This window comes from Oenanthe melanoleuca, chromosome 12 (genome assembly GCF_029582105.1).
Source record: "Oenanthe melanoleuca isolate GR-GAL-2019-014 chromosome 12, OMel1.0, whole genome shotgun sequence".
Lineage (NCBI taxonomy): Eukaryota > Metazoa > Chordata > Aves > Passeriformes > Muscicapidae > Oenanthe > Oenanthe melanoleuca.
The window spans coordinates 14,615,927-14,637,262 of record NC_079346.1 but is presented as its reverse complement, the minus strand read 5'-3'; the positions used below and the strand labels follow the sequence as shown (position 1 = coordinate 14,637,262).

The 21,336-nt window shown below is 42.1% G+C and overlaps 1 protein-coding gene across 2 annotated transcripts; it reads left to right on the top strand.

Annotated features, from left to right (window-relative positions):
* The first annotated feature begins 3,631 nt into the window (after nt 1-3,631).
* On the top strand, nt 3,632-20,788 carry ITIH4 (inter-alpha-trypsin inhibitor heavy chain 4). Of its 2 annotated transcripts, XM_056501339.1 has the most exons (23): nt 3,643-3,751; nt 5,717-5,877; nt 6,287-6,391; nt 7,286-7,448; nt 7,528-7,638; nt 7,723-7,851; nt 8,715-8,831; nt 9,392-9,560; nt 10,543-10,659; nt 12,077-12,258; nt 12,643-12,825; nt 13,388-13,527; nt 14,136-14,284; nt 14,731-14,763; nt 15,099-15,146; nt 15,383-15,415; nt 15,841-15,894; nt 16,219-16,257; nt 16,720-16,833; nt 17,444-17,618; nt 18,985-19,139; nt 19,875-19,980; nt 20,453-20,788. In XM_056501339.1, exons 1-23 carry the CDS (start codon nt 3,677-3,679, stop codon nt 20,526-20,528), a joined length of 2,634 nt encoding a protein of 877 aa, XP_056357314.1. In that variant the 5' UTR covers nt 3,643-3,676; the 3' UTR covers nt 20,529-20,788. The 2 variants fall into 2 exon arrangements, with proteins under 2 accessions (XP_056357315.1, XP_056357314.1); XM_056501340.1 differs by lacking the exon at nt 15,099-15,146 and having other exon boundaries at nt 3,632-3,751.
* Nucleotides 20,789-21,336: the final 548 nt, after the last annotated feature.

Genomic DNA, 21,336 nt, shown 5'->3' with positions numbered 1-21,336 from the left:
TTCACCCAGATTTGTGTTGCCTACAGTGGCACCTTGGCAAGGGCCCTCAGGGTGGTGGCATGGCACAGGGTGGTGGCTCTCCCCTCACAGCTCTCCCCTCATGGCTTTCCCCTCACAGTTCCACCTCAAGGTTTCCTGCTCATGGCTCTCCACTCACAGCTCTTCCCTCACGGCTTTCCCCTCACAGTTCCCCCTCACAGTTCCCTCATTGTTTCCCACTCATGGCTCTCCCCTCATGGGTCTCTCCTCACAGTTCCCCCTCATGATTTCCTGCTCACGGCTCTCCACTCATAGCTCTCCACTCACGGCTCTCCACTCACAGTTCCCTCATTGTTTCCCACTCATGGCTCTCCACTCACGGCACAGTTCCCCCTCACAGTTCCCTCACAGTTTCTGGCTCATGGCTCTCCCCTCATGGCTTTCCCCTCACGGTTTCCCGCTCATGGCTCTCCACTCACGGCTCTCCACTCACAGCTCTCCCTCACAGTTCCCTCATTGTTTCCCACTCATGGCTCTCCCCTCACGGCTCTCCACTCACGGCTCTCCCCTCATGGCTCTCCCCTCACAGTTCCCCCTCACAGTTCCCTCACAGTTTCTGGCTCATGGCTCTCCCCTCATGGCTTTCCCCTCACAGTCCCACCTCACGGTTTCCCACACATGGCTCTCCACTCACGGCTCTCCCCTCACAGCTCTCCCCTCACAGCTCTCCCCTCACAGTTCCCCCTCATGGTTTCCCGCTCACGGCTCTCCCATCACAGTTCCCCCTCACAGTTCTCCCTCACGGTTTCCCTCTCACAGTTTCCCCTCACAGTTTCTCCCTCATGGTTCCCCCTTTCACAATTTCCCCTCCATGAAGAACAAAATTCCCAGATGCAAGTTTTTCCCTACAACTTGTCTACCCAGTTGTTGATGTTTGTGCTGATGTGTGTCTACCCAGTTGACCATAATTATTGATGTTCATGTTGACTATTTGTTGTTAACGTTGTACATCTTTGTAAATTGTTAATACTCTTAGCTGTTTGTCCCTGCCATGTTTCCCACACACCCTGAGTCTCTGCAGCACATCTTGGGATGGTAAGGCAGATGCCACCTTTGTTAAAGAAATTACTTTTATTTTACACAGGCTAGACTGATTAAGAGGTAAAGGTGATGCCAAAGTTCTCTGTGCACCATGAAATGTATCGTATTTGGCTTTTGTGTCCCAAACACTTGACAGATAAAATGTGACAATGCCCACACAGATCCCAGAGAGGCTGTGGAGAGGAGCTCACATGAGGTAGCAGCAATCCTCTGGCTTTAATGGGAAAGCTTCCTTAAAGATATTGCTGGTGCATTGTCTTGCCCTGCATTTTTCTCTTTGCAAGATTATTATTTGCAGCCCAGACCCCATCTCCTTGCTTCAGTGGGCACAATTCCTCCATGGAGCACAGGCTTCTCACAGGTACACTGGCAGAGCCTTTTCCCAAGAAAAATCCTTCCAGAGCATGAAAAAAGTCATGGTGGAAAAGACTCTCCCTGATAATATTGGAGCTGCCTTTGCATTGGGTTTAACTAACCCTCCTTAATTAACCTGTGTTGAGAAATTGGAAGGAGGTTGTTCAATAGTTATAGAAATGGTGGTGAGGGACAAGTGGGGCAAAATGTTGTTTTTGCTTTATTTATTGCAGTGCAAGGGTTTGCAGGTGGGGTAGCAGAACAGGGGAGTACTGTGTTTCAGACCCTGCTTTGGATATAAAAACCACAGAAACCTCTGTGTCCCACACAGATTCTACAGGGAAGCCATGTAAGGAATCTGCCAGAGAAGTGGGATTTGGCAAACAGCTCTGTTTCCGGGATGTTGTCAAGTTTAATTACTTGTGCTGCTTCCAAGTGTGACAATAAGGATTGGGAATCTTTTTTGGTCTTCCAGTCTTTTAATGTGGACCTCATCTGAAAAACATGAGGGGCAGAGCTGACACTGCCACCTAAATCTGTGCAGTGAAAGCAGCTCTTTAACATCTGTGTGATTTTACACTTGGGCATTAGAAAACTGATGACAGATCCACTTAATTAAAGCTTTGGCTCTTGCAGCTCTTAGGCCACTAAGTGTCTAATCCTGCCTATTTTAAGGGATTAAAGCATTACACAAGTTGTACAAGTTAATAGAATTTATAGCAGTTTAATTTTTTGTCTTTTAAAATATATATACACGTCCTGCTATAAAGGATATGATATTTGCAAGCAGTATAAATAGTGAGCCTGAGAGGATGTCTTGGGTTGCAGTGCAGGATGTAACCAGCAGTATGTATTCTATCACCATCTGTTGAAACCAGGTGAGGCAGTGTTCTTTATCTCTTCCACAGCCCATCCTCCCTCCAGGGAGGTATCTTCTGTTAATGGGCCATTCAGTCCCACTGCATGACTGATAAAATTACATCATCCCACTGGGAGATGCCCCACCCAGGAGGAGGAGCCAAGCATTTCCTACCTAGATAAAAATCTGAGATTTGGAGCACCAAAGGGGACTTTTTCCACTGGATTCCAGAGAAGATCTGGCCCATCTACACCATTGGACCTTCAGAGGAAAACTACACCCTTCTACAGAATTATTGCTTCTACAGAGCCACATCTGTCACTCCAGGACTGCAGCCACCATTTAATCAACTTCTACCAACACCCTGACTGACAGGGTATCAGGTTGTATTCTGACTCTGTCAGTGTTTTTGTACTACTAAATTTTATTTTAATTTTCCTATTAAGTTGTAGTTTGGTTGGTTATTTGGTTTTTTTTTTTTTTATTTACACATACTAGTAAGGAATTGTCATTCCTATTCCCATACCTTTGCCTGAGATCCCCTTAATGTCAAAATTCTAATAATTCAGAGGGAGGGAGTTTACATCTGCCATTTCAATGGAGACTCCTGCCTTCCTTAATAGACATTTGTCTCTCAAACTGAGATAGAGGAATAAAGTTTATTTTTTAAAAGAGTTACTTAAAGCACAAGCCCTGTAAGACCAGGCTGTACTTAGCATATTCTTTGTAGTGAGCTTGTAGACATCTGGTAAGTAATAAATTACTGAGCTCTGCTTTAGTGTCTCCTTGCAACTCCTAGGCCACTAGAAGCTTGCTCTCCATTGGGACACTTTGTAAAACAGGCATGGAGAAAACACAGATGCTTATATTTCCACAGGATCTTTGTGAATGGCATTACCTACCAAGAGTCATGGCCTGTTGGGCAGGGAGGCACAAAGGTTGAGAAAGCCATCAGCTGTAATATCTCATGTCAATGTTGCCTGTCCTGGCAATCTCCAAATCTCTGAAGTGCTTGTGATAATGTTCAGGATGTGCCATTTCAAATTATTACTGTGGAATATGGTAGAGATTCCTGATGCTTGTTGCACAGACCAAGTCATCTGCCCAAGGGATTTCATGTGACACAGTGAAATCTAATTTTTAAAAAAACAATATAGAGATTTTTTAATTTTATGTGTTATGAAACATTAAAATTCTAATGTTTAAGAGCAAAGATCTGTTGGAAAAATAAGCATTAACCAAGTCCGAGTTTTACCTATGTTTAATGGGTAAATATTACATTTCCGTGTCTCTTCAAAGTTTACATGATATCCCCAAGTACAAGTTACTCATTAACTGATTAAGATAAACAGAGATTTCATTTGAAAATTTATTTTTTCCAAAATGGAGCAGAGAACATTGCTTGCACTGATGGTCTTTTCCTCACTCACAGTATTAGCAGAAACCATTGATCAGAAGGTATTTGGTCCATTTTTATTATCAATATCTCATTTGGTGGTGCGGTGGTATCATGGTAACTGGCCAGGCAGTGCAGGTAACTCCTCTGGTAACTACTGCCTGGGGAACCTTGGGTGGATTCTGTTGAGATTTTAGAGCTTTGGGTCTTTTGAAGGTCTTTTTGATTGTTTGTTTGGGCTGTTATAGTATAAATGCAGCAGAAAGTGTTTGCAGATGTGTTTGGTCATGCTCTTCCTTTGGGATGTAAGATACCAAATTTGAGAGCTCTGCCTTGGCCACCAGAGGAGGTTTAGATCTTGACACAAGACCAAGGAAGCTCTATGCAGTGCCAGGAGGGTTCTGATGAGTGTGTAATAATAAATACAGAATGGAAAAGAGGAAAGTAGAAATTTATTTGCACTGTCGGGAGGAGAAAACTCTGTTTTGTACCGTCACAGTAGTGACTGGTGGCATTGAAAAACATCAATATTGGAGATGAAGAGGAAGCTTTAAGTCAGAAGGTTTCTCTGTCCATTGTGCCTATTCAGAAAAGTGTGAAGTGACCTGAAGTGCAGGCAGGTGTTGGGGAGCACGGCCAGGCCTTGTGGCTGCTTTAGGGACAGGAAGCCGTGGGTGGGGTGCAGGGGCCCACAGTGCCTCTGCCTTTGGTACATGCCTGGGGCTGCTCCTCTGCTGCTTTCACCAGGGGCACAGCAAAGCTCCTCCCCATGCTGCATCACCTGTTTTGTGGTGGCCACAGCCTAAGATGCTGCTGGGGCTGGGCGAGTGCAGGACATGCAGGATCTCCTCCCTGCAGCATCCCTTGGGCACTTGGCAGCAGAGGAGATTCTGCACTGGGTAAATTTTGCACAGGACAAACTCCTCCTGTGTTGGAAGGATCCTCAGTGGGCAGCAATGGCCACCATGTGCCTGCACTGCCCCAGTGAGCCACAGCTTGGGGCTTGGTGTTCCTTATGGCATAACCTTGCTCTGAGTGTGCCATGGGCAGGTTTGAGTATGGCAGGGCAGCAAACTTTTCCATTTCAGCCAGTGTCCTAATGGAGAAGAGGCCACTGGATGCTATTAACTGGCAAGCAAAGTACAGGAGATTAATTATCAAAATAGCTAAAAATCAATTAGCCATTCAAAAGACTTGGAGGCTAGAAAAGTAAAAGCAGAAGTGCAATGATATGCTCTGTTGCTGAGCTTTTTTTATTTTAATCAGTTATTGGATTGTTGTGAGGCTGGTGATGCCCAGATCAGCTTTTCTCTAGTGCCACTGCTGAAACATGTGTAGGACCTTTTGAGAGACATCTCATTTGCAAAAGGAGGTGTCATGTAGGCAGATGCTCCAGGAAGTTCTTAGTCCAGACACCCTCTGGGGTGTTCCAGGCAGCTCCAGAATGGTGCCCAACTCCTTTGGGCATCAGGGGCCCTGGAAGAACCCGACCAGGAGAAACATGAGTGCTCAAAGGGCATCTCTGCTTGTGCAACCAGTGAGGGGTTGGGAGGCCCATGTGGGGTTTGAAACCTGCTAAACATCCTGTAGAACACAAGGTAACAACGTAGGAAAACAGGCAGCAAAGTCAACAGCTGGGAGAGCAAATAAACAGTCACACAAAAAACAAGGCCCTTCCCTGGGTCAGGCTTAAAGAGGCTTCTGATCTTCCTGAGGAAAATCTTGGGCAATGACTAGGGTGATGCAGCAGCAGCTTCAGTGTACTCCAAGGAGAGAAAAAGGTCCAATATTTGCTTCTGTGAAGCAGCACAATTGAGATGTAGCTGCAGGTTTTGCATGGGGCAGTGTTTGTGGCTGAAGAGATGGGAATAAGCAGACTGCTTCAGAACAATCCCTTCCCCAGCTCCAGCCAGGGTTTCTAACAGTTCATTCCTTCATCAAACTTTTCCAACAGTATCATCCAGGTGAGGACTGCTTGGGAGCAAAACCTGTGTGTTTCTGTCTCAGTCTGTTTATTTTTTTCTCAGCCTGCTATTGAAATCTACAGCCTCCACGTGGACTGCAAGGTCACATCACGATTTGCTCACACTGTCATCACCAGCAGAATTATCAACCGAGCCAATGAGTCCCGAGAGGCCACCTTTGAAGTGGAGTTACCTAAGACAGCCTTCATCACCAACTTCTCCATGTAGGACCAGTTCTTACCTGCAGTGTGAAGGAGGCAGCTCTGAGGGGGTTCATCTTTCTGCTCAGGAGCTGCTGGGCAAAGAGCACAGAGGGTCCTCTGCAAAAATGCTCTGTGGGGCTAAGTAGTAGGAGCCAAATAGAAAAGAGGTGACCAGGGCCAGGCTGCTTGCTGCACAGAGTGGGTGGCAGGAGTGCTCAGTGGTGGTGTTTCTCCTCCTCCAACCTCCTCAAGACTCTGCAAGACAAAGGGTTATGTTGTGGTGGTGGCTCCTTGCATCCTCCTGGGTGTGGAGGGATTTGGGAGGGAACACTGTCCCTTGCTCATGCCCAGAGACCCACAAAAGTTTGTTGAGTTCCTTTCCCCAGTGCATTCCTTCTAATACTAACTAATTTTTATGGAAACCAAACAGGTCCATCGATGGTGAACTATACCCAGGAATAATAAAGGAGAAAGCTGCTGCTCAGAATGAGTATGACACAGCAGTCTCACAAGGACAGAGCGCTGGCCTCGTCAAGTACGTTCCTATTCTGAGTAAGGCTGCTCCAATCCCTCCTTGGCTTCCTGTTTGGTTGGGGGCAGATTAAACCCTGGAGATGGCCACATCTCAGTGGGGACAAATGTGAAAATCAGTCCTGGGTTCTTGGTAGGAGGGACAGTGTGTCTTTGTATATATATGTATATTTTTAAAAAATTATTAGTATTATATATATATGATTTATAGGTGGTCCTGCAATGGGCTCCAGTAGGAAGCATCCCTGTTTAACAGTGCCTTGGGGCTTGTTGTCATAGAATCACTGTAGCACAGATCATGGAATGTCCTTGAAAGGGATCTACAGGGGTCATTAAGTCCAACTCTTAAGTGAATGGCCCACAGAGGGACTGAACCAACAACCACCACGGTGTTACTAGCACCATGCTCTGACCAATTGAGCTAATCTCAGGGTCAAGGGTCCTTTAAGATTGTCTAGTTCCAAGCCCCCTGCCGTGGGCAGGAACACCTTTCAGGTTGTTCAGAGCTCCATCCAGCCTGGCTTCCCATCATTGGAGAGCATCTTGCCATGCTGGGAAGATGCTCAGTGCTGAGTATGTGTCCTTGCAAGCACATGGCCTTGAACAGATACCACAGTTTCAGGGTGCATTTAATCTGTGCTTCACAGGTATTCAGTCTGAGGCATGCAGGGGTTTCTTGCTCCATTTCTCAGCTTGCACCCATGACACATTAATGTAATATATGTGGTGTACATAATAGCACCTGCAATGTAAAAAGTCCTCTCTGTGATGAACAATATTTATTGCTACTCTTTATTTTTTATCCCATGTAGCCCCTTGGCCTTTACTTTGCACACTGCACAAACTCTTGGCCAGCAACCTTCCCTGCAGGAGATAAATCCCTGTTCTTCCCCCCCAGAATTACAGACAGAAAGCTGGAGCAGTTCCACGTGTCTGTCAGCATCGCAGCTGCCAGCAAAGTCACTTTTGAGCTGACCTACGAGGAGCTGCTGAAGCGGCAGCTGGGGAAGTACGAGCTGCTCCTCAAGGTCCGGCCCAAGCAGCTGGTTAAGCACTTCCAGGTGAGCTGGGCAGGGAGCAGTGGGTTTTAGCACAGCCGTGTTCCCTCTGAGACACTGATGCTGACTTCTCTGCTGCCAGATCGATGTGCACATCTTCGAGCCCCAGGGCATTCAGTTCCTGGAGACAGACAGCACGTTCATGACAAACGAGTTAACTGAGGCACTCACCAAAGTGCTGAACGAAACCAAGGTGAGGCAGCAGCTGCCAGAGGTTATTGCCAGCGGCAGCTCTAAGTTATATTGCTCTAAATATTTCCTTCTGATTGCTTTGCAGGCTCATATTTCATTTAAGCCAACTCTAGATCAACAGAAGAAAAATTCTGTGCTTGGTGAGACGCTTCTCAATGGTGATTTTGTTGTGCGTTATGATGTTAAGAGAGAAGCCACTGCAGGTGATATACAGGTAAACAAAAAAGGAAATGAAAATGCTTCCAGATCACAGATAAGTCTGAATGTGAAGTGCAATCGGCAGAACAGCAACACTTGCTTTGAAATACCAAGAATGACAGGAAAAACTCTTCCCATTAATCCAGGGTAAGCAAGAACTGAGGGTGATACTCAGTAAATCCCCAGAGACACCAGGTATATTGCAAAAACAGATCACTCTGGGGAAAAAAAATCGATCTTTCCAATTTTATTCAAATACCAAATCTACATTGGTATTTCATAGATGTCTCTTTACTCTCTTTTTTTTTACTATTATTTTGGCTCCTCCAAAGTGTATTTGTGGCTTCTTGTAAATGAAGTTTAAAGGAATGTGATTTATATAACTTAAAATGATGCTTGGTCTCTGTGACAACTGAGGCATAACTAAATTCAGCAGGAACTTAACAAATATTTATAAACCAATGCATATTCTAGGGAATAAAACAGAGTATTTTCCATATCATTTCACTGATGGAGTATACACTGGTGTGCTAAAAGGTGGCAGCCACAGTCATTCAGCAGAGATGTACTCATAGGTAATGATAAAAAGGTAATGTGATACACAGTGATAATATGCATATATCATACATATGGCACTGAGGTGTCTAATACATATGTATGCATGCATGCTGCTCTCTGGTAATTTCTCTCTACAGACAGCCTTGCTTCCAGCTAGGAAATACATTTTACTTTCTTTAATTTAAGCTCTTTGATTTGGACTTATCGAGAGGAGCAGAATGCTGAACATGCTCTCCACTTCTTGCTATGCCAAAATGTTAAGATTCATTCTTTATTTCTTTAGATGTACTTTTATAGATGATTTCAAATTCTGTATTTCAGATTGTCAATGGGTATTTTGTCCATTACTTTGCACCCCAAGAAATGCCGGTGTTTCCCAAAAACGTCATCTTCGTTATAGACCGAAGTGGCTCCATGACAGGCAGAAAAATTGAACAGGTAACTTCCCCCAAAGCATGACCTCTGTTAGCAGCACTCACACACCCCCAGCCTTCTGAGGAAGCTCCTGGGAATTTCTCATTTGAAACACACCCTGGTTTTGTACACAGCAAAATGATCAGACTTACAGAAATGCTTGAAAATACATATGCACAGGTTAAAGTTATTAAAGAGTAACTCTTGTCTGACACAACTATTTTCATGGGTACTAAACACCGAGGTGGAGAGAGCCTTCTGCACCTTTGCAGATTTTTTTTTGTATTTATATTTTTCTTTCATGAAGCTTAGAGAGTTAATTTATCTGTTACCTGTTTTATTGATGACTGCTTGAGAACAGACAAGCCCCCTACAGCCCTCATAGGTTGAGTTTTGTGTTTGTAAGTTAAGTGAATTGTCTATTTCTGATGGTCTCAACCTAAAATCTAGCACTAGGGTTTAATAAAGGCATTGGCTGTGTCTGGAACAGAGCTGTAGAGAACCCCCTTATTACACTGCAATTTCAATCCCAGCTCTGGCAAAGAAGTGGAAATAATCAAAATTATGGTTTCTCCTTGGAACAGACAAGGGATGCCCTGTTGAAGATTTTGCAGGATCTCCGCCCAGAAGATCATTTCAGCTTTATCACCTTCAGCAACAAAGTGGCAGAGTGGAAGAGCTCTTTGCTGCCAGCCACTGAGGAGAACGTGGCCAGTGCTGCAGCCTTGGTGCAGACTCTCAGTGCCAGGGGAGGTACACCTGCATGTAGCCACAAATGTGCACCCAGTGGAATGAATAGCTTAGAAAATAATTATTTTTATTTAGTTATATAGTGCTCCAGAGGTACCAGTGCTTACAAAGCAAGTCAGTTTTTAAGATTTGTAAGTGATGAGTGGGAAAGAAAGCCTGTAAGTGGACAGACTGGTGATGACATTATGAGATAGATATAGTTATATAATATATAAGAAATGCTTACAGCACATCTATGAACTATACAAGCCACAAAGTTTTGTTTCCAATTTTTATCATGGGGACAATTAGAAGATTCCTTGGCAGCACATTTTTTTCTACAGAAAAATGGCAATTCACACAACATTTGACAGCAATTTGCTGACTTTGTTTTTCTTTTTATATAAAGTGTCCCCTTGTAAAAACAAAAACAAAAAAAGCAACACATTCAAAGTTGTACTCCTTTGTAAGCCATGCCACAGAAATAAAACAGGTAAAACAGATATGGCATTTCAGTTGCTGCATCAGTCAGTGTGCTTGGTGTTATTATCTAGTTTGAAGCACATCTCAAGGGCTCTGTCTCCCTTTAATGTTACACTGTCAGTATTAACAGAATTTTCCTACCCCAGGCACTAACACAAATAAACCCACCATGCTCAGCTCTTTTCTCTGACTTCTTATATAAGGCAGGGAAACTTTTCTTAAATATAGGTTAACAGATGACAGTGTGTTTACTTAAGCACTTTTTAATGGCTCTAGACATGTTTGTATTTCCCATGACATATGTGTGGAAAATGCTCCCAAAAGAGTACTCTGGCACTGTCACTGCAATATAACACCCAGTAATTAAGTCCAGTAGGCTAAGTCCCTAAATCCTCCTCTCTTGGAAGGATTACTTCCTGCAGAAAACTTTAAACAAGTCTGCAGGGGCTGTGCAGATGGAGGGCAGCAATCCCTGCAGATGATTGTCCTGTTTAAGTGAGTGATGCCTGCTCTCTCATTGCAGGCACAGACATCAGTGGTGCCCTGCTGACTGCTGTGGGCATGCTGGACAAAGCTGAGGGGCTGCTAGAGCGAAGCATCTCCATGATTATTTTGCTGACAGATGGCCAGCCCACTTCTGGTGAGTCAATGCTATGCTCAGTCCTCCCTCCCCTGGGTTTTTTTTTTACCTTTTACACTTGCATCCCAATATTGATAGACCTAGCCTGTGTTTTAGAAGAGCTTTGGAAAATGCAGGCTGAGCTACTGCTGGATCTGGAGAGGGGGGTTATGAAAGGGCTTTGTTGAGGGCTGTAGGGAGTGATGGCAGGGAATTGTTTTGCTGCATACTGTTGGCTTCCCAGTTTATAAACTCAAGGAAATTGGAGATACTCCAGGCACAGCTGAAACAGAAAAGTAAAATACCTAGAGACAAAACATGGACATTTTGCAGATACTGTGTACAGTCCTATTTGGGAGGCAGGCTTCTTCACCCTCTGTGCCTCAAACTTGAGATATTTACAAGGTGCTTCTTGTTCTGTATTCTTTGCCGTGTCTTAATTAGTGATCAGCTGTGACAGCACAAACCAAAGGACTGGGACTGAAATATCAGGTGAAATAAGCAACAACTCCCAGTGCAATGGCACAAACTCCCTTGTCTTGAACAGGGGTTTGTCTTAGCCTTGTTTGGCACCAGCATCACTCCAAGACTAGCAATATTAATTTGACTTAATAAGATCAGTCTCCCTTTTAGATTGTGAACCATTCTGCTTTGGGGGTTGTTGATTTTGTTTGGGTTCTTTAATAAAATTCAGCTCAGAGTGCTGCCTTCCCAGCATAGCCACAGTGAGTCTCCAGTGCTCCCCACATCCAGCAGTTAGAAATTAGAGTCAGGCATAATTGCATGCATTGCCTTCCTTAGCAAAACAGCTGAAAGGGAAAAATCTCTGCTGCTCCCACGATATTGCTATGGGCAGTGACAGTTCCTGCCTGGAAATGCTGATGGAGAACTCTCCATACATGGCCATCAGCAGCTCTTTAAATGGGGTCAGATGTTGGTGTGAAAATCTTTTCCCTCTGTCACACAAAGGAGCTGGGAGAGAAGCATGGCTGAGTTCATTGGCAGTTTGTTGGAATTGCACCATTAACCAATCCATTCTTCTCTGAATTGACACACATAACTTTTATGGATGGTACTTGTCTTTTGAATGCTTGATGAAGTGTATCCATCCCTCGTGTTGTTAACTTGTAGTGTGTGCCCCTTCTGTACTAAAATCCTCCTCTGGTCCTGTAATCCTATAAAATATTTTGCACTTAGCCATGACAACATCAATAAAGCCTAGTAAAAGTCATTAGAGGAGAATCACTTTCTGCCACTCCATATGCAGAGTCGTGCTTTCATTTCCAATTTAATTACCAGCATTCTATCCCCTTTCTTTTTAGTATTTTATTCTGAGTTATTTTTTAAAACTTCAGGCAGAATTTTCCATTAACTTGCTGCAGTCTTTTTGCACTTGAAAAGACCCAAACCCACAACGGTGCTTTTGTTTCATTTACAGGAGAGAGAAATGTGGAAGTAATTCAAGAAAACGTTCAGAAAGCAATCAATGGGAAATATGCTCTTTTCTGCCTTGGCTTTGGGTTTGATGTCAGTTACAAATTCTTGGAGAAAATGGCCCTGAGCAATGGGGGAATAGCACGGCGTATCTATGAAAATGCTGATGCAGCCCTGCAGCTCCAGGTCAGGAGTAAGGAATGTGCCAGGAAAATCACCTATCAGCTACAGCTTATGTCTAGTCCTAGCAGAAAAATCACAGATCTTCCTAGATGAAATGTTGGGGTTGAGTCACTGTTACTTTAGTGGAGGGAGGAAGGCAATTTTGGGGTATCTGAGGGTTTGTACCCTCCACATATCCACGACTCAGAGTCTTCAAATCAGCTGCATTCAGACAAACTGGGAAAATTACACATTTCTGTACTGCAAAAAGAGAATTTGTCCAGGAGAAGTGGACAGTTTCTGAGTTTGTGGTAGTCTTGCATCACTAAAGAAAAAGCTTTTTAACATATTGCTTTGCATAATTTGCTGTCATTTGTGTGTGTTCTCTGTCTCACTGCTTTTCTTTAGGGCTTTTATCAAGAAGTGGCTACCCCAATATTAATGCAAATTGAAATGCAGTATCCAGAAAATTCCATTGAAGGATTAACCAAGAACAATTTCAAGGTGTTTTTTGAGGGATCTGAAATCATAGTATCTGGAAAAATTAGTAATGAGCTGGATCTTTTGCCAGTGGAGATTAAAGCTCAGTCAGTAAGTGTTTAGTTAACTAATTGTAAAAAATATCTCTCCCTTCTGTCTTTTGTGGCACAATAGGAGGCTTCAAGAAGTGTTTTGTGTTTAGTATATGTTCTTTACATTTTGGCATTCAGCTGTTTTCCCATTGTTTGAACTCTCAGATAATTTGCTAAAATTACCCTCTCTTGAATTTGCTACAAAAGAAAAACTTGAAGAATATCCACAAATAAGCAAACAGTAATTTTAATTAAACTTTGTTGATTCTTTAACAAAATCTAAATTTTTGCCTTTTAAGCATTTTTAGGTTTCTATTGTTACAATGAAGTAGGAAATCTCAGTTTTTCATCTCACAAATGCTGAAATAGAATTTAATTGCCTCTTTTTTCATCATTGTTTCAAGACCAGAAATACATATCTGAAGTACATCTTTTTAGATACTTTGGATTTGCATTTTCCAATGGGAAAGAACAAAATTGAAGGACAACTTGTACTAAAAGAGATTCTTTTAAGTCTAATAATGTGACTATAAATGAAGTCTGGAGCTGTTCTTTTGATGATCAGTTTTCTCCCACTTCAGCACACGAGTAACTTGACTCTAAAGGAGGAAGCAAATGTGAAAGAGAAGGAGCAGGTGTTCCAAAATCAAAGATACATCTTTGGGAATTTCATAGAGAGACTGTGGGCTTACTTGAGCATTCAGCAGCTTCTGGAAAAAGCGTAAGTGATTTTAGTGCTTTACATAACAAACTCCTAACTTCTTAAAATATAAATTCCCTATTCACAAATGATATGATCAGAGAATACAAAGAAACAGAAATATTTTTCCAGGCAGTATCCAAAACATAAGATACTGGGAGAATACTACATTACTGTATGATGAACATGAAGTGCCTTTCAGTTTTTAGTAGCACTACAAGGTTCAATTTCATACATATATGAGCACATAATGTAATGTATTCTTCATGACATTACTATGAAATAGATTTTAATTACATGGATGTGTTGAGCTGTTCTTGCACACCCAGAAATATTGTCTGTAGATAAGGAAATGGCAATAGCTAGGGAGTAGAATAATATAGATGTCTATAAGATACTTCAAAGATCATGTATCTATTATTTTATGTATTTAAATCATACATAGGCTCCAGTGTTGCAGAGAATTAAGTATTTCCATAATTTCAAGCACATGAACAGCTGAGTTATTCCCATAAGACAACTGACCCTTCAATAGTAAATATCTGTGGAGATACAACCAATATGTAAAGGAATCTGATTTGTTCATAGTCTCTACATATCTTTTGCTTCATCATTAACACAGACTTTAGTATTTCAGCTCAAGAAGAGGACCAGAAGGCCCTGGAGGCCCAAGCCTTGGATCTGTCTCTGCAGTACAGCTTTGTCACACCCCTCACTTCCATGGTGGTCACCAAACCCCAGCAGAAGGAGGAGCTGGCAAACAAACCCACGGAGGCTGGTAAAAACAGCCCCCCCTGAAACACTCTGCTCTTCTTGATTCATTGTTGTTGACTTCCACTTAGCTTTATCTGATAGTGATATAATGAGGCAAATTGGAGGCAGGAGTTCAGGGATTGGCTTGCAGGATTCTTTTGAAAGGTGAAGTGATGAAACAGACACTACAATCGAAATGGAAAATAGTTTCTTTAAATATTAACCAAAGGTAGTCCAATACCTGTTACTATTATACTCCTGACAATGCAAAAGGATTCCACAATTTTCTCTGGAAAAATTAATGCAGGGGGAAAAGCATGGCCTCAGAGTTTTGCAAGTACTCTATATACTCATACTTTAATACAAAAATCCTCATCAACTGAAGCCCTTGTGCCAGTTTCCTGGTTCACATGGGTAAAGTAATTCAGTGTTGACTGAATGACACTCATCTGTCCCTCTTCCTCTTGACAGATAATGAGAAGCCCAAGAGTCTTCCAGTAGGAGGTAAAAGTTTTCTTCTTTTCCAGTAGCATATTTTCATAGTCTCTAATAAAAATTAAAAAAAAAGAAAAAAAAAACTAAACCAAAACAAACAAAAGAGTTCATGGTGGTTGTTCTATAGAGGGAAGTATCTGACATTTGCAAAAATGTGTGAAGTAAATTGTAAGCAATGCCTGCCACAGTCTCCACAGGTTTTGGGACAATAGCAGGGTCAAAAGGAGAATATCCTCCTTTAAGAAATTCTCAAAGATCAAAATTATTTATGCTCTTGAGGAATAGCAGTTCTTCAAGTCAATGGTGTTAATGATGCTTTCTGCTTCTTCTTACCACATGTGAAGCACCTTTCAAAAGATCTCACTCAAGAATGCCTTCTGAGCATGTCTCAGGTATTTTTTTTCCTCTCTGGAAGCTGCATTTATTAGAATAATTATTTGATAGGTGAAGAAACTTAGTTTTGCTCTAGTTCTTTCACAGAAATGTATTGAGAGAATCACAATGCTGCCCTGTTTTTGGAGGTTGCCTCTTTCAAAGTGGTGCTGGGGAGTTCAGTAGCAGAACCACTCCTGTAAGGTATGAAATACCATCATGAGTAAAACACAGATACTCTCTTTTCTTTCTCCAGGTTCTCATAGACTGAAGAGTGGGTCACCTGCTAGTAAGTACTCCTCCTCTTCTTCCATTCAGAATAATTCTATGAAGCTCATTTCATATGTAGGGGTATATCAACCTTATTCTAATAAATGCATTTGGATTGGAGATGCCCACTTGTTATACAATTTAGTTTTTATTATGTGTACTTCAGTCCACAGATACTATATAATGAACTAGAAACTTTTGAAAGTTCCCTTTTCAAAAATAAAAAAATATGCCTCCTGAAAATAAATGTGAACGTTCTGGAGAAGTATATATTAGTAAGCTGAAAGAAATGGATGTAAAAACAAGATAATTCACCAGTCCTGGGATATCCAGAAAAGTCAGGGGACAACAAGCAGGACAGATGCCCTGTTTCAAAGGGTGGGGAGGGAGGTGCAAGGCATAAACCCAAAGCAACAAAATGTTGGGAAAACCTTTTTCTTTCAGGTCGAAGGAGCTCTGAGGTCCAAACTCGTGGCAACAGGAGGATGTTTTCCACAGGTAGCTGCTCTCAGTGGGGTCAGAGGGGCTGGGCTGGGTGTGCTGCATTCAGCACTGCCCAGTGACCCTTGGGAACACAGCTCTAAACTCTCCCACAGCTCCAGATGAGCATGGGCCCATGGCACAGTCCCTCCTGAGAGAAACAGGCACTGCATGTTGTGCTTTTGTCCCCCATTGGGACATCTCATTATGGGCAAAGCTCTCTACAGTTGTCAGTGAAGAGCTCTGCTGGAAAGGCTTCTGTCCAGCATTTGTCCTGGTTCGTCAGCTGACTTAGAGACAATAATTTCATTAAATTCTTCTTACTAATTTCAATTATTTCAGTTTCCAGGTTCAGAGATGCCATAGGAGCACAACCTGTGGGTAAGTGACACACATCCTAGTCCCATTTCAATTATTAATGTAACTGTAAACACTTACTCATGCAACAATGCTTTTTCTGACTGCATCAACTCTGAAAATCTTTTACCTCTTCTTGCAAACCTTGGCTAGTTCTTTTCACTTAAGTCGAAAATATCCTTGTATCCCATGGGAAGACCTCTTTGGCTCAAGGATATAAGAAATGCAGTACAACAAATATTCAGCCTAAGCCTTTTTAAGGGCTCACTTAGTAAACTCTGTATTTAAAATCTGTTGGTTTCATTCATTCAAGATGCTGTGCCTGAGTGTGCTTTTCAACAGTTATTACTTTGTTTTTAATCATTCTATCCTATAAAAGCTATAACTGCTGTTTTAGGTACAAATCTATAAATTATTTTTGCTGTGCCTATCCAGGGCACAGGTTTAATTTTTTTGGTTGCTGATATTTTTCTTTTGTCTTTCCAGCCTATGAACATCCACAACTACTCTTGCAATTACCCAGACAAAATGAAAGAATCTGCCTAAATATTGAAAAAAGAGCACAAACCTCTGTCCAGCTGCTGTCAGATCCAGAGCAGGGTGAGTGAGCCATGTTACCCCAATACCAAGACAAGGAGAGCCACTGGGTCTGTGAGTGCATTTGGTGTTTTTGGGAACAACCCCCTCTCAAAAAGAGCCTTGCACTGACCAGAAAGGCTGTGGTAAATTCTGCCTTTCTGTTAGGTAATATTTATAGAGGTGCAACAGCTGGGGGCACTTCTCACAGGTCTGGCTGAGGGTCACCTTCTCCTCCTGGTGTCACATCCTCCTAGGTCCTTAGGGTTTTGTCCTACTCAGCCCTTGAGACTTTGGGGGATGCAGAGACCTTAAACTTCATGGTCCCTATGTGCCAACAGAAAGGTGCATGCTCTGGATGCAAACAGATTTTCCGTGGTCCTGTCCTTGAGGAGCCATGGCCTGGGCACCAGGAACCTGCTCTGATTCTGGAACAGAGATCTCTGTGCAGGAGGTGGATGCATGGGGTTAAACAGGCTCTAAACAGTCTTGGGGCATGTGGAGCTGAAATCCAGAAATGCCCCACAAAACTAGATTTGAGACCCTGGAGTCATTTCAGTAGCAAAACTGGAGTAAGTTTATTAAGATCACTTGTACCTTAAGAGAAGAATCACCTGACAAATTTGTATTAAAGGACTCACTGTGACGGGGAAACTTGGAGATGGAGTAAATCACTTTGTGCAGTTTGATATTAACTATGAGAATCCCCCTGTGCAAATCCATGTCTACACTCATGCAATCCTTGTAAGCCACAATAACAAGAATGATTGGTTGTCATGGACAAAGTCAGCCTCCTCCACCATCCAGGGGTAAGAAATATCTTCCTGTCTTTTCCTAAACTTGAAAACGTGTCAGATCTTTGTTCATTCAGGCCTCTACTTTCTTACTTACCTGAAGTAAGTGCTTCCAAATGTCCTTCTCCAGCAGGTATATATCAGTGTGAGTATCAGCAGGGTATCTTCATAATCCCCCATTTCAAATTTAGAGAAGGAAATAAGTTTGATCTTAATTCTCCATGTCTGTGTAAAGAGAACCAGAACCACTGCACCACCAGCCTGCTGTTCATGTATTTATGTTCCAATGGAAAGGAGCCATGCAGAGCAGCCTGGTGCCACCAGCAGCCACTTTGTGTTCCTCCAGGGCAGAGTGAGAGCTGCCAAGTGATGGCTTTGACATTTACTGTCCTTTTATACAGCACTTGGCTCCACACAGGCTGGGGTTTTCTTTCTCCTCAGTTTTAGCAGTAACTCCCATCTGGGAAGCTGACATTTTTTACGGGCAGGCATGAAGTATTGCAATAGCTGTCTGTAACTAAATGTCCACTGCAGGAGAAGGAATGCTTTATAAGCAGACTGTATTTGTTAGAGCAATTAGAGCAGGATCCTTCAATACCACAAGGAAGAGCTGAGTGTAGCTGGTTCCCCCAGCCTTTTTATGTTGCTGGAGTGAGTCTCCACAGGGATCCCTGCTGGCCTGGAGCAGACAGGACACACATCACTGCTCCCCCACACGCAGTTCTAGACAATAACAAGTCCGACAACAACTGCTTTCAATTATTCTTGTAACCCAAACAGAGCCAAGAACTTGCTGGATTTATGTCCCAGTATAATTTGCTGAGCAGAATGGTCCTCCTGCTTCAATCCAGCACCCGAGCCCTTGCATCAGCACTATGGTGGTGGCTTTGTTAATCCTGTCTGCAGGGAGCAAAATGACAGTCACATTTGTGTTCTGCAAGACCACCTGGGATCACAGTAACATTAATAGGTCAGAAGAAAGGCAAGGTCTGAAAAACTTGTGAAATATCCAAGAAAAAAATTTACTTGTTCATAAAAAAGATTTAATTATTTTATTAGTCTACCTTTATTCTCATTAAAATGGTGGGAATTTTTTTTCCCCATCCAAGCATTTCTTATGGTTATGGATAATAAGGTGTATTCATCAGCAAAAAATTGTCCCCTGGTATATTTGCAAGACCAGTTGTGCAGTCCAGAGAGAAAATATATTCTACTCAATATTTTCTAGCTTAAAAATAACTACAAACAGATCAGGAAAAATGCAATTGCAAAGAGATAAAAGGCAACAATAAAATTATTTGGATTAATTAATGTCAGTTAGTTAAATATATATTCTTCCTTCACATTCTTCTTGGAAATAATCTCCTAATTTACTTCCTAGGCTGAGAGTGTCAGTTGAAAAGGAAAGGAGCATTACAGCATCACTGCCTGACACAGTCACTGTAAAAATTTCCTTGGTGAAGTTCCCAGATGATTTCCTTGGGCTCTACTTCTTGAACACCGACCGCTTTTCAGACCAAGTCACTGGAGCTCTTGGTGTGTATCACTGTGGGTGTGTGCAGCAAAGAGTGCTCTTGGAACTCAGCTCCTGAAATGAGAGTCTAGCTGGGGGTTTGTTTCAGGGAGTTCTTGAGAAACTTTACATTTAATTTATTCTTTTTGGACATTTAACTTTTACTGCCCAGCAGTCCCAAAAAGGGGAGGCCTCACTCTGGGAACATAAAACACAATGCTTTTCCACTCACCAGTGGCACAACCCTATGTAGCCCATTATGGGTTTAGAAGATGTTAAAATAAGACAGAAATAATAGTTGGGCTAAACCTCAACAGTGCTGTGGAATTACATGATTGATGCAGAAAATTCATTTGATGTCAAATAACAGACTATAAATAATGGACATATAATTGTAAACAATCATGGTTAGTAAATGAAAGCCAGCTGCTCCTGAACGTCTTGGCTCCAAAAATCCTGGTGGGACCTCAGCTGAGGTTGTTTTGGAAACTTTGCAAATGGAGAGACTCCATATTCCAAAAACCACAAGGAAGAAATAATTGTGAAAAACCCATGGAGAGTATTAGGGGTAACAGGAGATCACAGATGAAACAGAGGAATTTTCTGAACTTACTAAATGGAGCATCCAAACATGATCTTTGGTTTGTTTTCTGAGCTGAAGAGCTGCTCTCCTGGTGTTAGAGCTGGCATTTGGCTTAAACAAACATCAACACTCAGCTGGTTTGTATTTTTAAATAATTTCTGTGTCTATTGCTTAGGTCAATTTTATTCAAAAGCACAATTTGGGAGTAACTCCAACAATGATCAGAGAGCTGTGGAAAGACTCCTGAGAGCAGTGTCTGGATCTGAGCACAAAATTTCCAGGTACCAGATACTGGGGAGTGGGGAGGGACAGGGCTGGATAGTTAACTGTGCCTTGAGATGTATTTTATCAGCACATACCATAGATCAAGAGAAATGAAACTGAGGGGATATTTGTAAGAACACACCTCTTTGGTGTAAATAAGTTGCATTTTATTTTTTCCCCAACATCCTGCATTTGTTGTTTAAGTGATGCTACAGGGCTCAAGGCTTCTATTTCATTGGGGGAAATAATTACACCCTCGGGTACAGCTTGCATTGTATTCCTGGACAGGGAGGGTGTTTCCTTAGTTGGGTTTACCGTGAGAAAAAATTTCTATCCTTCTACTGCTTTTAACACACATCTGTGATGGGGAATAAGAGCTGGGAGTGCTGAGGTGCTTCTGACTCCTGGTGCCATCTGCACATCAGGGCGATTCTGGCCCTGCCCTTTGATTGTGTTCTCACAATTTCTCTTGTTTTGATTTCATTTCAGGTTGTACAAGAAAGATTACAGGCTTGAGTCAGCCGGTGAACCAGTTTCCTGCTGGTCAATAGATCTAACTCCCTAGAAAAAAAAAATTCTTGAAGAAAATTATGCAAATGAAGCTCTTCCAAGTATTTTTGATACTTTCAACAAGAAAACCACACAGTTAAAGCCTTATTGCTGCTCTATATATGTGTCACAAATATTTTACCTTGAAATAATTTACTTTCAAGATATGATGGTGCTTGCTTGTTTGCTATTTGAAAATTATTTCTAATCTGCAATGTGGTTTTGTTGTTGAAGATTTATGTGAATGAACTAAATAAAATTGATATTATCAGCTCACAGTTTGATATGGACATATGGACTTAGGTTTCCAAATAAAAATCAATAGTGGCATCATCCAAGCCAACAAATGTGTCATGCAAATAGTAATAGATTTCTAAAACTTTATCCGGTTATAGATGGTGGTGTTCCTAAACCACATGTTTTGTGAAAACACCATGAAGTTTGAGGCAGTATTAGTTTACCACGTCTCTCATTTTCTGTTTTATTGCTGTATCAGGGTTCTCTTGGAGGTTGTTCTGACAGGCCATTCAAAGCTCATGAAATCAGCAGGGAATGGGGCTGTGTGTGGGATGCAAACCCACACCAGCTGTGGTTCAGTTCATTGGTGCAAAAGTCTCTGAGGCTCCCTTTTGAAAACATCTGCAGAACAGCCATTGACTGGTTGCAAAACACACAACATTTCAACCCCAAAAGTTAGCAGCTTTTTGGGCACAATTTCATACATTTTGCAAACATTGGAAGGTGTTTTACAAATAATGAACATCTCAAACCCAACCTGCTGTGCATGGAGGTAACACTGCACACAGAATAAACACACACACAGA